Genomic DNA, 13,529 nt, shown 5'->3' with positions numbered 1-13,529 from the left:
CTGTTGTCAGCAATGACTAGACATCAGTGTTTCCTCTGGGGAAAAATGTCACTCCTGGTAACGGGGTTTATTTTCCACAAAGCAAAGATAACACCCATCGTTACTACCATTTCTTCTCCAGATTACACATTTGTCTAGTACAATGAATTTCAACTGTAGCTGGACCAGAACTACCTGGAGGTGGTTCCAAAGGCCTGTACCCCTCTGCCCCCACAGGGATTAGGTACGGCTTCCTAACGAGTACCCCAGGGATACTGTTGCAGAAGGTGGGCCGAGCACACGCTGAGGGCCCTTATCATCTGTGTAACTCACTCCCTAAATGTCTTGCATCCTAGTAAGGCTGAGGGACGATCACTAGAAGTACTTTCCTCTCTTTCTACTAAGTATGTCTCAGGAGAGAGGTATTATCGAATTTGGGGTGTGAACGTCCAGTGTCTCAGACCTGCTTAGACATGCCACCCAGGCAAGGACAGTTGTTGATGAGCAAGCTGGTGTTCACCCCCAGCTGTTACTATGTCATGGCTGTGTAGTGACAACTGTGTGTTAAGTATAAGAGTCTGGTTGGCATTCTACTTACAACGGTTTTATGGGCTGGTCCCAAGGCCTCTGTCACGCCTTGATTTGTTAATTGCCTTATTTATAAGAATTCAGAGTCTCAAACTTCAATCTTCAAAAATTAACAGTATATATTAATGGAATTCTAGAAGGTTGAGAGATGAGGGATAGACACAATTCCTGCACCGTGCAGTGGGTGGGTTTTCTGCCATTGTTTTCCCCACGAGCGCGCCACGAGCTTTTAGTCTTTACCTGCATCTGGGATGCTGTCCACAAAAATACGGAATGATGTAGAATAACCTGGGGTTGGAACACTCAGGATAGTTTTCAAGGATGCACTCATTGATATCCTAGAAGAGAAAACACAGCAGTGAGATGTTCTGTAGTCTCTGTAGTGCCTTGTCAAATGCCACACAGTGTAAGTAACATTGATGCTTAAATTACACGAGCAAGCCTGAGGAGATGCTGAGAACTCAGAGATTTCATGAGAACACTTTCTCTTTGCCTCACACCATCCTATTCCACTGGCCAGGTGCATAGATGGTCAAAGCATTTCAGAGAGTGCTTATTCTTGTTGAGTAAACTGAATTTCTGTGTTTCCCAGGGGTCCGCAGTCTTTAGCTAGAAAGATCCTAAGTATCTCTAGAGCAGTTCTATTCAGTGAGATGTGTCGTGGCCCTAGCAGTTAACAGCCAGCTGGTAAGTATACAGTTGGCACTTAACAAATATTTGTTGAATGAATTCTGTGTGGCTTAATTCTTAATTCATTCTGACTTAATCAGAGATCCCCATACATCAACCTGTAGGAATGTGTTTCTCTGTGTATCCATACATCCAACAATTAATTATTAAGTGCCTACAATAGTCACATAAAGGGTTTATATATTTTAGGGTGGCTGTAAAATCATTTCTAATGTTATATTAGGTTAGGAAGTGACAGGATGCTTGCCTATAGACCTCTCACTTTCAAGGGCAACAATTGTGATGTCCACGTTTTCTATTTCTCTTCTATGAGGTTGAACGTGGCACCTCTGTGAGCATTACAAGAGCTGACCATGGCTTGCTGGGGGGGATAGAAAGGCTAAGCAGGTCACACCCTGGATAAGAAATGCCTGGCTCTTAGGTATTTCTAGGAAGAAAAGATAACCCAATTTACAAACAAACCTAACAGCTATGGGATGTTTTCCCAGAGACAATACTGGCGAGGCAGATGAAGACTGGATATAACTCACAGACATGGTTACATGGTTGATGGAGTTTATGAATCAGTTGCAGTCACTGTATCTGATATGACTGGGGTAGCTGGTTCTTAACAATTTTTTTGTTCAAGTTGGGAATAAGAAAAACACAACGTAAACTTTAAAAAAAATAATAACCCTATCTTTCTCCCCTCATGCTTCTTTGGCTTATAAAACAAATAAGTGATACAATTACAGTAACAAATTCAAGTGGAAAAAACAGATTCAGCAACAAAAACACTCTAAGCACTTGAGTCTACTGTGAGAAATAGAGGTGCACAGTTTCCAGATTGGAATATACAGATACTCCTCCAGTTATGTCTTGGTAAACCCATCGTAAGTTGAAAATATTGTTAGATTGAAAATGCATATAATACAAAAAAGAAAAAAAAGAGAGAAAATGCATGTAATACACCTAACCATCCAGATATCAAAGCTTTGCCTAGTCAACCTTAAATGTACTCAGAACACTTACATTCTGTACAGGTGGATAAAATTGTATCGCTGTCTCTGCCCAGTGTCATTGAAAGAGGATCCTGCTGCATATCACTAGCCCAGGAAAAGATCAAAATTCAAAATATGGTTTCTACTGAATGCATATTGCCTCATTGTGTATAGAAACACATTAAAAATGCATGATGCTGGACCCAAAATACCTTTCTAAGAAGAGTTTGACACAGAGATACGTATGTATGAAGATATTCGTTGCTGGGCCGGCCCGGTGGCTCAGGCGGTTAGAGCTCCATGCTCCTAACTCCGAAAGCTGCCGGTTCGATTCCCATATGGGCCAGTGGGCTCTCAACCACAAGGTTGCCAGTTCAATTCCTCGAGTCCCGTAAAGGATGGTGGGCTCCGCCCCCTGCAACTAAGATTGAACACGGCACCTTGAGCTGAGCTGCCGCTGAGCTACCAGATGGAGCAACAGCAACTGGACCTGGAGCTGAGCTGCGCCCTCCACAACTAAGACTGAAAGGACAACAACTTGAAGCTAAACAGCACCCTCCACAACTAAGATTGAAAGGACAACAACTTGACTTGGAAAAAAGTCCTGGAAGTACACACTGTTCCCCAATAAAGTCCTGTTCCCCTTCCCCAATAAAATCTTAAAAAAAAATAAAAAAGATATTCATTGATAAAAGAGTTATTGCAACAAAACATGACAGAACTTAAATGTTCATTAATAGGGGACTGATTTCACAGAGATGCTGTGATACATTCCTATAGTGGAATTTGGGCACCTGGGAATGTAAGGAGGATCTATGGGAACTATCGTGAAAAGTGCCTGTGATGAATTTTCAAATGAAAAAAAGTCAATTACAGGACAATATAAACATGTCAGACAATGTAAAAATAAACATGTATGTTTATATAAATACAAACATATCTAGAAGATGAACACCAAACTGTTTATTTATGGCAGTAGACATAAAAATAGATGGGAATACACTGAACTTTTACTTTACTCATTTTGAAATGTTAGCTTTTATTATAATGTATGTATTTTACTGTCAGCATCAGAAAACTATAAGGAGATTTACATGTTGTAAAACAAGCCAAAGCTTGTGTAGGAGGGTGACCGGCCTTTGCCATCAGGATGACCTTCCTTCCTGCCTCACACTCTTGGGGTCCTCTGGCAGTTGGCTTCCCCAGGGTCCTGAGTCTTAGGTCAGAGGGCTGCAGTCTGAGGAGGGAGCCAGGAGCTGGGTAGGAGCAGAGCACACGGGAACTCTGCCCAGGGCAGATGTGGTCAGAGCAGAGTGTCTGTCCCCTGAGGTCGAGCTTTCACACCAAAGGATGGAGTAAAATGATGGCGGAGTAGGGGTGTCCAGAGATCTGTCCTATACACAGTGAGTCCCCTAGAGACCTGTATTAACAGGAGGGACGGGGCAACAAAGCCACCAAATGCTCCCACAGAGACTCTGCCAGCACTCACGCTTCTCCAGAGTTCACTTTAGTTGCCTTCTAAGAAGAACTTGGGTCATTAGTATTTGTTTAGGTGGCAAGTCCAAGCATAGACTGTCTGTTCAGTGTGTCTCCAGAACTTGGCACCCTGCTTGGAAAAAGCGGCATATATTCAATGAATGAATGAACAAATGGCAGAAGGCAGAAACCAAGACACAGCTATGATTCTGTCCCCAAAGATTCTGGCCTGGAGCTCACAGGAGCTGGCAGAGGGCAGCCACTGGTTGGGGTGGGAGGTGGGGAGGGCTGAGGAGCAGAGGGGCCTAAGAAAGCCAGTTCCCTGTTGGAATTCACAAGTAACCTCACAAGGTCAACTTATGGGAAGACATAAATTCCTAGTTTAAGAAGTGCCGCTAACAATTCTTTTCTTAAATTGAGGCCTGTCCCCGGGGATTTCAGAGAGCTCCATTTGAGCCCATTAGGCTGACGAATGGTGTCGGCGTCAACCATCTTATGGAAATGCTGTAGGAGGACATAAATAAAAGATGACTCAGGTGTAAGATCAAGCGGAAGCTGTGAAGACCCAGCTTTGTCTGCCACTCACTTAGCCTCAGGGAACAGAGTCGCTGCTTTCCAGCCATTCAAGGACAAGGGGCCTCAGGAAACTGCTTCTGGCCACTCATGCAGTCCAGTCTCACTGGAACTGAGACTTCTGGTGAGTGACCTTTCAGTGTCCTGGGAAACTCAGTGGGACAACACAGCTGCTCCTACAGTGTCCTGCTCTAACCGTCCGGTTGCTCCATTCAATTTCCTACGGTGTTTAGTTGTTTTTTATCTTTGGCATAAGGCTTCGCTATTCTGTGTTGTTTTACAATCACCTTTTCACACTGAAGTTCTCTTAGTAAACACATATATATTTTTAAATGATTGTACAACTTCACTTTCTTCTTTCAAAGCAGTGCTTCTAGGACAAGGTTGCTTCAAATGAAACCTTTACTATTTATTTTCAGCCTTGTTCTAAGGCCATCCTCATGCTTGATGACTTTAGCCCAGCTGACCCACGTGCCTGCCCTTGATCTCTGATTTGTTCATCTGGTCCCTGGATGGTGGCATGTACCACAGGCACCCTGTAGTGCTCTCCCCTGCCTAAGGCTGGCCCTCTTCTAAGATTAAGTCTAAACACAAGACCCCACTCTACTCGCATTCTCACATTATCAGGGAAATGAGATAGTCTCTATAGCTAAGAGAATCCTTTTAATCGCCAAAACTACAAAAAAAAAAAAAAAAAAAAAAAAAAAGTAGACCATTTTTGTTGAAATTTATTCCAAACGACTATTTTTAAAGGTGGACTGACATCCTTCAGGTTTTCTTTGTGGGTCTGTCTCCTTCCACTTTGATTTTATAGCAAAATCATCTTCTATTGATTTGCTCCTGCAACATTTTCATAGGATGGATTGTGATGAACCACACTCACCTTTTAAATGCCAAAGGGCCCACTGGGTCAAAAGAAACCTGGTCACTACAGCCAGACCCGTGGGGGAGGGGGGGTCATTCCTGATTCCTCTTTCACCCTCACCCTCCATGCTCAGTTGCCCCTCTCTGTAACTTGACCCACAGATGGTTTCCAAACCTGCATTCTCCTACCCATTCCACACCACAGCCCCTGTTTGGCTCCTCTCCAGCTAGTTAGTATCTCTTCTTTCCATCTCTTCTGCCAGAATGCATTTTCCAGGTAGTAGCCCCAGTAACTTAGCTGAAATGTAAATTCACCCATATCACTCTCCTGTTCAAAAACTTTGAAGGAATCTTATTGATACTGCAATGGGAATAATGGTCAGTTATTAAAAATGCACTGATTAAAAGCACTTATTAAAAATGCTAATTCCCTGGCCCTACTTCCAGAGTGTTTGATATAGTAGATTTGTCTGGACAAGATTAGGAATCTGCATTGTAAAGAAGAACCTCTGGCAATTTTGAGAAGATGGTCACTTTTCATGAGCCATCAACACTGTGCCTTTAGGTAATTCCATATCTTTGCTCATTTGTTCCCTTGCCTGGAATTTCTTTTGGCCTCCTCCCCTGGATCCAATAGCAGGCCCAGGTTTTGGAGCCATTCCTGAATGGACAAGTGCTAGCACACTCCAGTCCACATGTAGAGAAAGGATGGCTCCAGAAGCTGGAGAAAAATTGAGGCTTTCACAGCCAAGTTCAAGGTGACTATAGTGTGCCTTTTGAGTAGACCAAGTACCTACAGCCTACATAGTGTGGTGTGTGGCATCCTCAGCATCCATAGTCCCCATTTAGGGAAAAAAATCCCCCCACCTCTTAGCAAGTTGACATGGCCCCTAAATTTTGTTCATTTAGTAAAATAAAATAAGTCCCCAGTATATTTCCATTCATTTCACAATCTTGCATCATCAACCCTCTCCAATCCTATGGCTAATTCTGGCCCCAAAAAGGACATATTTAAGGGGTTCCAGTAACATGGAAAGTCGAGGTATACACAAGGTCCATGGTGGGGAGGGAGTGCCAGACGGACAGAGCTCCAGGACACCCAGCGCTTCCGAAGCCAGGAGAGCTGTGCCTTGCCTAGGTTTGTTGGGTTTTGTATAAGATTTCATTTGATAAAAAACTTCTAAATCTGAAAATCATTGTTTCAGGCCAGCACACAGAGGCTCAAGATATCGGAATAGCTACCATGATCCTATCCTGGGCCCCATCTGACCACTGTACTTGTTCCTTGTTTCCGAGGCACAGGTCCACTCAGTTATCCACTTCTGGTAACTGAAGCCAGGTTCACTGCCTGTGTTTCAGCCTCTGTCTTAGTAGCTTCCTTAGGATCCCCACTTCCTCTAGATTATAGAAGTGGGTGCTCTGACGTGCTTTTCCTAGGGCATAGTGTCTTGCTTCTGAATATCGGTGTGTCACCAGGCTCTGTTATGAGTGTAAGCTTTCAATACTGTCTACTCCTGGAGTCTGGGCCGTCTCTTGGGATCCCATTGGCACATCATCATGTGCACGTTAGCTGCCCACTGCCATTTCTGGTCTGCCTGCTGGGCTGATCCTGCTCCAATGTGGACATGGGGTCCTGCCTCCCACCTCATCACACTTGTCCCCCCCTTCCCTATAAAGGCAGGTGGTTCTGATTGTAGGACCCAGGAAGTCTGATCTCACTAACTAGGTCATGAATGTTTGGTCCTACGATTAAAGAGCACCTTGTGGGAAAAAACAAAAATATGATAAAATAGTTTTTCTCTTCCTCTCCTTCCTAGGGTCCAGGATGTTGAGAGTTCCACTCTTCCCCCTACCTTACCCTTTAAGGAAAAAGGGGGCTACCACACCTATGTTAACAAGGGGAAGAGTAGGTTTCTCATGTGTCAAATAGTGTGAAGTGCTCTGTAGCATCTATATGCTGTCAAAAATATCTTTTAAACTATATGACATCTTTTATTTAAAAATAAATTTAATGTATTGTAATTTTGATCTATAGTGTGAACTCCTTAGTTATTTTAGTTTTCATTATCCGTTGTGAACGAATAAAGGCTCTCTGGGCTTATAAAAAGTTGGGATATCAACCTGGCCTTCAGGAAGGCACACTGCTTGCAGGCGGGGTGCTGGGTAGGCTTCCCAAATTCAACTCTCTGAACTTTCTGAAAGCCAGACCTGCTGAGTCCAATGCTGTTCCAGGCTCCAGGGCAGGAAGGGCTGCCAAGTATGCAGAATGTTGCCAGATTGTACGGTTATTTTATTAAGCAAATAAATGTCTACAGTGTAAAAACACTGGGCCCAACCAGGTATTGTATGTGTACAAACATTTTCAAAAGTAAAAGTAGAATATCTTATCAGTCTGTAGTCCCCATAATTATAGTTTTTTTTGGCTAATCATCATTTTCCGTCCTTTGACATATGATGTCTGGAACATTAGTTCAAGGAATGTCTTTAAGCAGAGGTTAGCCCTAGTAGGAATTACTTAAGAAACCATTGGCTACTTTACGTTTTATACCAGTGGGACATTTTATGAGAGTCTATCTTGACAAAACGTTTTGGGCATATATTTTATAGAATCATATATTACTGAGGACTAAATTCAGTGATTAGTTGAAGGAATACTGAGGAAAAAGATGTTGAGTAGGGCTATCATTTACCTGGGATTCTCTCTTTAAATTTCCACCAATAGTTTTCTTATATAGTTTACGTCTATGATGTCATAATATGGTTTAATGTAATTTTATTTCAGAGGTTCTTAATTTGAGGTAGTTCAAATCAGTTGCTCATTGTGTTTAAACAATTCAAGCTGAAATCTTCAACAAACCAATATCAAGATTCTTTAGTTATATTATGAATTAAGGCATCTACTGTATATAAGGTATCATGTTAAGCACCCTGGTCCCAAGTAGCTGACAAATAATTGTGTCTGTCTTTTTAATTTCTAATTTATAATATGCAATCTTACTAACATTTATAAGGAATATCTTCTTGGTAGCTGGTTCCCTTTATTTGTGTGTGGTATCCCTTTTTATTAATGCTTTTGCCTTATATTAAAAGTTGTCTTATATAATGTTATACACTTTCCTTTAGTATTTAAAAATACTTTCTCCATCCCATTATTTCCAGCCTCTCTATTTTCAATAGGTAACCCCTCCACTTAAAATAGATAAATTTAATCATTTACCTCAACTGTGATTGTTGATATATCTAATTTATTTCTGTGTCATACTTTGTATTTTCTGTTTGTTATTCTTTTTCTCTGCTTTTTTCTCTTTTCATGTCCTCTGTTGGTTTAATAAAGTTTTCAAAAATACCCTGTGCCTTTCATCTACTGCTTTAGAATCTAAAGATTACATTTCTATTATTTTCATGATTACCCTTACATTTTTGAACATTCTATGATTACTTCCCCTCCCCGCCCCCACCAAATATATGGTTCTGACAGCTTAAAAAATACCAGTGCATCTTAAATACTCTCATTACTTGAGCGGTCCTAAAGAGGGGTACAGAATTTTTAAAAATCAATAAATAGATGGTAAGAAAGAAGAGTTACTTAAAAATTTTTAACATTCAAAATTGACTTTTTTTTTTTCTAACAAAGCCTAAAGTAATTTGGTACTTCTATATTCCTTCCCAAATCTGTAAAGATCTTAGCACTTTTAGCCATTAAACATCACCTACCCCATCTTATCAATGTTGTCTGATTTTAACCCTTTTTAACATAAAAAAACTTTAGAACTCAATATTTAACTCATTTTACCAATGTATTTTAATCATGGCTGTTGCTCTGTGTGTTCTACACGTTCTCTACTTATTATAATCCGTCTTTTAATAGTGTTTTTAGTGAAGTCAGTAAGTAGTTAACATTATCTCTCTATGTCTGAAAAAGTCTATAGGATGATTGTTTAGCTGGATATAAAATCCTAGGTTAACAATTATTTCCCCTCAGCACTTTGAAGATATTATTCTACTGTCATCTGGTTTCTATTGTTGCTGATGAGAAATCTGCTATTAGCCTAATTATGGTTCCTTCTTTGGTCATCTGCTTTTCTTCCTTTTCCTTGATATGCTGCAGTTTCACTCTAAAGTATTTGGGTGTAAATTTAACTTTGTTTATCACTCATGGTACACTTTATATAAAGTATCACATCTCTAATTTTAGAGTAGTCTATCCTTTAATAGCTTATATATTTCTTCTCTGACAGTTCACCATTCTCTTTTTCTGGAACTCCTACTGAATGACTATTGGAACTTTACAATCCCTTTTTCATATTCCTTAACTGCCCACTCATTCTGTCTGTCTGTCTGTCTGTCTGTCTATATCTATCTATCATCTATCTATCTATCTATCTATCTATCTATCTATCTATCTATCTATCTACCTACCTATCCAATCTATCATCCATTTATCTTTATCTATCTGAATTGAATTTTTGGTCAGTTCCATGACTACTTCTAATTCATAAATTTTGTCTTTAACTCTATTCAGTTTAGAGTTGATTCCATTTCTTAAAGTTTTATTTCAATGACCACATTTTTCATTTTTAAATTTTATAATTAATTCTTTTCAATATCCTCATGTTCTTATTTCATTTTTTTTTTGTGTGTGTTGTTTGTTTCATAATTTCCTGCTATTTTTTAATGGAAGTTATTTATTATCTTTTCAACATCTGAGCCATACTTATTTTAAAATTTTTGTCAGATTGTTCCTTAAAGCCATCTGGAATGAATTCATGTTCCAATAGTAGATTTTTTTGCCTGTCTTTCTTGGTATTAGATTTTTTTTCATGTACTTAGAATGTTTGGCCAGTAGGTTCATTTTGAGTGGGAGATTCATTCTCACTCTCTCTTGCTGTCTTTCTTTCCTCTCCCTTCCTCCTTTCCTTGTATCTCCCCCCACCCCTCACTCCCTATCTCTGTCTTTCCCTAGTGATTACTACCATCTGGACGTCTGGCACTTTGTCCAGAACCAGGTCTGATTTGTAGTTCTCATCCTATGGAAACAATGGGAATATTACAGATCTGATTACTAAGCAGCAAGATTTAATTCATTTCCTACTTGTGAGGCTGTAGCTTTCTTTTCCCATCTGTCTAGGTACATGGACTCTTATAAAACCATAATTTCCAGTGACATGTCAGCAGTCATTTTGTTTGCTTCCTTTGCTTTAGGGGGAGGGGAATTGTGGCTCCCCACCCAAGGCCTTTAAAGCACTGAGACTGACTCTGCCCTTTACATTGATAGAGAGCACTTTTAGTCCCTTTTACCTTGCCGGAGCCCAAATCCTGGCTGTCACTGCCTGATTTTGAGCCAGAGCCCAGCTGGCTTGCGACTTTACCACTGCTCATCACTATGGTATTGTTCCAGGTATGGGGATGATCTTATTTTTTAACGTGGTAAATCCTTTGGCTTTCCTTTTCTAATATTCTGTCCATCATTGCTATGTGTTTGGGGCCAAGGAGTGTGAAATCACTACACTATCTTGATTGGGGGTCCTGTACGGGCTATTCATGCTTTTTCTTACAGGGAGGTCAATCAGAAGAAATACTGAGTGCAGAGGTGTGGATGATGAGTATAGGAAATACATCTTGCTAAGTGAGACTTGAAAGAGGCTAGGTAAAATGTCAAGTCCTCAGCAAAGGAAGATCACATGTTTATTGAGATATGATAATTTTTGTTTCATGAGTGTGTCAGAGAACACAGGGCCAATGCATGGTTTAAGCTGGACATCAAACTGTGTTTCCTGAATATTCTTCTTACAGACCTTGCAAGACATTTATATATTATAGTAGTGACTTTATTAGAATTTCTTTGAATCCATTAATCGCTTCAAGTGTGTTGCCAAAATCTCCAATATTTGAAGTATGCCAGGAATACAAAAATGGCATAATCTTTGCTCTACATATTCTTCATGAGTGTTACTGTGTTTAATATAAGACCATCTTATATTAATTTTTGCTCCAAAAGATGTATTAGAGCTGATGGTCCGGCTAGGTCTTATTCTTGGGAAAACACAGTATATAGACTCCAAACTTCTGCAAAAAAGCTTCATGCCTCCTCTCTATATTACGGTACCCACCCAGGACCAGGAAGGTGCTCTCTTATGGCTCATAAAAGTAGCCTTTGAAAATGATGAAATTTTAATTTGAATTGTGCTTTGTCTGTGTCTAGCACATCACCATGGGAATCTGATAAAAGCTTTCAGAAGACGATACTGTTTTGCAATGAACAACATTATAAAAAATTTACCAGCAGAGGGAAACCCAAAATGCAAGGTATTGATATATTTTATACAAAAAGTACTTAAATGATATTGTAGATAAAGATACATCATTATGGATACTTTTTTTAGTAGACATCTGCATGACTGAAATGTCATTAAATGACCTACTTCCTGCTAGAAAAGGTACATTCCAAATGTGGGCTCCACTTAGAGAAATGACTTTGGGATTTTTGTCATTCCATTCTCCAAGGACCAGCAAGAGCCATGTGGCTTGACCTCCGTTACTCGCAGCTCTGCAGTGAGCTTGGCAAGTGCTGTTTTTGTTAGTCTGCCCAGTGCATGGATGCAGCAGCCTTCACAGCGGGGGATATGCTGAAATATTTGGAGGCATACAGGCAGTGGGACTATCTGTCTTTCTACTATGACTAGTATTGAGATGCTGATCAACGTCTCAAAATAAACAGGAGGTTAGGTTTATGGAGAAGCCTAACCCCCTCCTTCCTACCTAGTCACATAGAAAATGAACAGGTCACCATTCTGTTGGCTTTCTATTGGGGGTGGCAGTGTGCTATCATTTGAATGGATGGCCAGTGGCTCCTATGGGGTATACAATTTTACCATTCTAGATCTTAATATAACCATGGAAATGCATTTTTAACTTTTGACAGCTTTCTATGTAACACCAGAAGGAAAAGACTCTGGTAAAACAGAGATCAGAAAGACCAGTGCAAATTTTATGTAAAAGTTGAATTATGAAGTGGAGAGAAATGAATCATTACCTCAAATTTGTTCATTTCACCATTTAAAGAAGCCCCAGTGGTAGGTTGAACCTCAACACTGTCTAGTATTTCCTGGAGGCAGTACTGAGCAGAAGAAAATTCAGGCTCAAACAGATTTTCTCGACCAACATGAACCTTTGTGAGTATAAGAATGGCAGGAATTCCTGGGAAACCAAATATGTCCTTTAAGGGTATTATACCATAAAAATTATTTATGACCCCTTTGGGCCACACAAGTTTCTAAAAACCACAGAAACTGCTTAGCCTCATAGAATGTTGATGATTTTGCCTTCTCAGCTAAAGAGGTCCAGAGTTCCTTTTTCTTTCGTTTACATCCAATAGCCTAATTGTTTTGGCATAAGAGGCCAAAACCACAAAAATCACACTTTAAACTTCTGGTTATCCAGGGTATAAACAGCATGTTTGTGGATTTTTTTAGGCCCACAGCCTCTCTTCTCTGTGGCCCCAAAGTCCCAGCTCAGGAGGTCATAAAGGACCCACAATAGATTTAACAAAGAGAAGTCGAAACTAAACAGAATAATTATTTTAGATTAACCAGGAATTTCAGTTTCTTAATACCTTGTTATCATGAGTGACTAAGAATTGCCTGGTTGATGGAGGTTCACTAGACCATTCTCTTTTTTATGAATATTTGAAATTTTCCATAATGTGTAGTAAAAAACAAACAACAAAAACAATCCAGAATAAATACTACGAGTATGGTTGTGCCCCCAGCCACATGCCTTATTTTTTTTGCCTTCTTTTTCCCTGGGCCTTTTTAAATGTAGATTAGTTCATTCGTTCGTTTGTTCGTTTGTTCGTTCATTCGTTCATTCATTCATTCATAGTTTATCTTTTTCTCCCTGCTTTAAGGCTTCTTGGACTGTTTTCCAGGGCTAGGAGGCCTTCAGGAAGCCTCAGACTTCCACCTTTATAATTTTCCATCTGAAGTTTGTCTAGAGACATCATTCCTGACCCTGTCATTGGCTCTGCTTCTTGGATTCTTTCTGCTTTAGAATGAAATACAAGTATATAGAATGTAAGGGTTGGGATAGAAAGCTACAAAATCAACCCTTTATTATGCTGGTTATTGGGATATCTCTCACAGCTTCTTTACAGGATATTCTCTCATGTTTTTATTATATACAGCTGTGTTTAAGGATACAACTGATATAAACCCAATTTCATATTCTTTAAGTGTTGTGTTACAATAGTGTTTCTTTTGTGACCTTTTTCTTTCTCTTACTGATAGTCTCTTCCGTTTCAAAATTTATTATCTGCCCACAGATCAGACCAAGGCTCTATAAATAATGAAAAAATTCATATCACGCTAACAATTTCGACAT

The 13,529-nt window shown here is 39.8% G+C and overlaps 1 protein-coding gene across 2 annotated transcripts in view; it reads right to left on the bottom strand.

The window, feature by feature from the left end:
- Positions 1 to 13,529, bottom strand: part of UST (uronyl 2-sulfotransferase) — a 263,875-nt gene that overhangs the window by 48,729 nt on the left and 201,617 nt on the right. For both annotated transcript variants that reach the window (XM_074333694.1, XM_019746947.2), the window contains one exon: positions 808 to 905. In XM_074333694.1, the coding sequence (XP_074189795.1) occupies positions 808 to 905 (98 nt within the window). The remainder of the gene's footprint in view (positions 1 to 807; positions 906 to 13,529) is intronic.

This window comes from Rhinolophus sinicus, linkage group LG05 (assembly GCF_036562045.2).
Source record: "Rhinolophus sinicus isolate RSC01 linkage group LG05, ASM3656204v1, whole genome shotgun sequence".
NCBI lineage: Eukaryota > Metazoa > Chordata > Mammalia > Chiroptera > Rhinolophidae > Rhinolophus > Rhinolophus sinicus.
The sequence above is the reverse complement of the archived record's forward strand: the minus strand, read 5'-3'. Positions and strand labels throughout refer to the sequence as shown.